The 1910-nt window shown below is 59.2% G+C and overlaps 2 protein-coding genes across 2 annotated transcripts in view; both read left to right on the plus strand.

Moving 5' to 3' along the window:
* Positions 1-442: 442 nt before the first annotated feature.
* Tco025E_08321 (uncharacterized protein) lies at positions 443-1606 on the plus strand (the record flags this gene model as incomplete). The annotated part of the gene is made up of 1 exon (XM_029375172.1): positions 443-1606. The coding sequence occupies one exon, from the start codon at positions 443-445 to the stop codon at positions 1604-1606; it is 1164 nt and encodes a 387-aa protein (XP_029224745.1).
* Positions 1607-1869: 263 nt separating this feature from the next.
* Tco025E_08322 (uncharacterized protein) overlaps positions 1870-1910 on the plus strand; it is a gene marked incomplete at both ends in the record, with an annotated part of 1581 nt that continues 1540 nt past the window's right edge. The window contains one exon of the mRNA XM_029375173.1: positions 1870-1910. This exon is cut by the window's right edge and continues 1540 nt beyond it. Within this exon, the coding sequence (XP_029224746.1) occupies positions 1870-1910 (41 nt within the window).

Consider the following 1910-nt stretch of genomic DNA (forward strand, 5'->3'; position numbering starts at 1 on the left):
TGAATTGCCACCCCCCTTGGGCGAGTGGCCTTGCCACAGACCTATAAAACTGAAATGCCGTTGGCATGCAGTCCAACGTGGCGTTGTCTGGATGGGACACGCTTCAGCTGTCGCAGCCATGACCCTGAGAAACGTTCCTTTTCCTCCCTCTTCTCACTTCTTCACCCCCCACCGCGTCTTAGCTAGAATGACATTTGTCTACCGCCGAGAATATTTACGAAAGGTACAGTAATGTCATATTCCCTGGTTTGTTGCGTGTGGAGAGGGAAAAACAACAAAATGTTAACTTGTAGTGTGGTTGTTTTTTGCGTGGGATGCTGCGTTGTGTGAAGGGATGTTTTTTGTTCTTTTTACTATTCTTCCTTCAACACGAGCAGCGTGGAGCAAAGGTGTGTGCGAAAACCAGATTATCGTCATCGATAGGTTTTCTTTTTCAAGCACTATGGAGAGTTGGGAGGCAAAAGGCCTGAAGGACCGTCTCGTGGAGTTGAACGAACTCCGAGACCAAGGCGTCATCTCCGAGGAGGATCATGCCGGAGCAGTGAGACGTGTCCTGGATGAGTTCACGTCGGCCACACGGAGCTCGGAGCACGGAACGCTCGTGGCGCCCCAACCGCCGCACCACGGCACCCACAAACGGTGGCTGGCCGAGGCGCAGGACTCGTGGTCCTTTGTGAACGAGTCCAACTCCCAGACTCCACTGGAGGACAGGGCCTTCCGCCAACGGGGATACGTCGCCCAGGCCCGAGAAGGCGCGCTGACCCCGAAGGAGGTCATTGAGGGGTTTTACCTGCTGTTCGGCAAAGACGGACGCGCGAACGCGGAAACCCTCACACGCATCATCTATGACTGCCGGCCCGAGACGCGGGTGACGCACCACAACTGGCAGGTGCACCGCGACCTGGCCCCGAAAGACAAGGATGCGTACGGGGAGATCATCCCCACCCTGGCCTTCCCCCTGTTCCCCGTCGGCGAACTCGATGGGTTGAACGAGAGGGTGCTACGGGCCCAACGGGCATGGCTCGAGGGCGAACGAGGGTACGCTCAAGCCGAGTTCTCCAGGATCTACAACCTGGAACGGGACGAGCTGCAGTACCCCAACGTGAGCTGTCCCACGGCCCAAACGAAGGCACCACCAGCGCCCACTGCAAATGCCCTCCGCCAGTGGGAGGAGCCGCCATCACGGCACCAGGAACCGTCCATGATGGACATCTTGCGCTCCATACAGGAGTCCCTGGAGAAGCTCGAGCGAGGCTGGTCGACACCCCGTGCCCCGCTCCCACAGAAGGAGGCCCCGTCGGAGCAGTTTCGGTCCAGAGCTCCCAAAACCGCCATATACAAGGGCGGAGACGCGTGCGAGGAGGAATACTCGGCGTCGGAGGAGTTCAACAGTGACCCTGAGGAGAACACCCCGCTCTACTACAAAGCGCGACTTTTCCTCAAAAACCGGGAAAGGCCTGCTGCGGACCTTCCAGTGACCGCAGCAGACAGCGAGGGTGGCTCGTCACCACCATCAACAACAGCTGGAGAACGAAACCATCTTCACGGGAGGCAACTTTGCACGAGGCAAGACCTCCAACGTGGAGATGGACGAGATGTACCGTAGGTACTTGCCGCGAGGCAGCGTCCTCCCTTGTGATACCCTTCCCCGCCTCACCATCCAAGGCGTGAAGAGGATCCAGGAGCGCCTCCGGCACAAACGGCGCATCCTTTTCCCCCTCTTTGTGTGCAAGCACTGGCTCGCTGGCGTCCTCACCCGTTCGCGGGGACAGGCGATCCTCACCTTGCACGACTCGGCCCCGTCCCCGTACGTGCAGCAGGATTTGGCCGCCAAGTTTGCGCGGCTGTGGCCGGAGCTGCTGCTCCAACATGCCCCTTCTGCGCGTCAAAAGCGCGGCAGCAACGAGTGC

Source organism: Trypanosoma conorhini, assembly GCF_003719485.1.
Source record: "Trypanosoma conorhini strain 025E chromosome Unknown Tco_14.4_contig_00751, whole genome shotgun sequence".
Taxonomy (NCBI): domain Eukaryota; phylum Euglenozoa; class Kinetoplastea; order Trypanosomatida; family Trypanosomatidae; genus Trypanosoma; species Trypanosoma conorhini.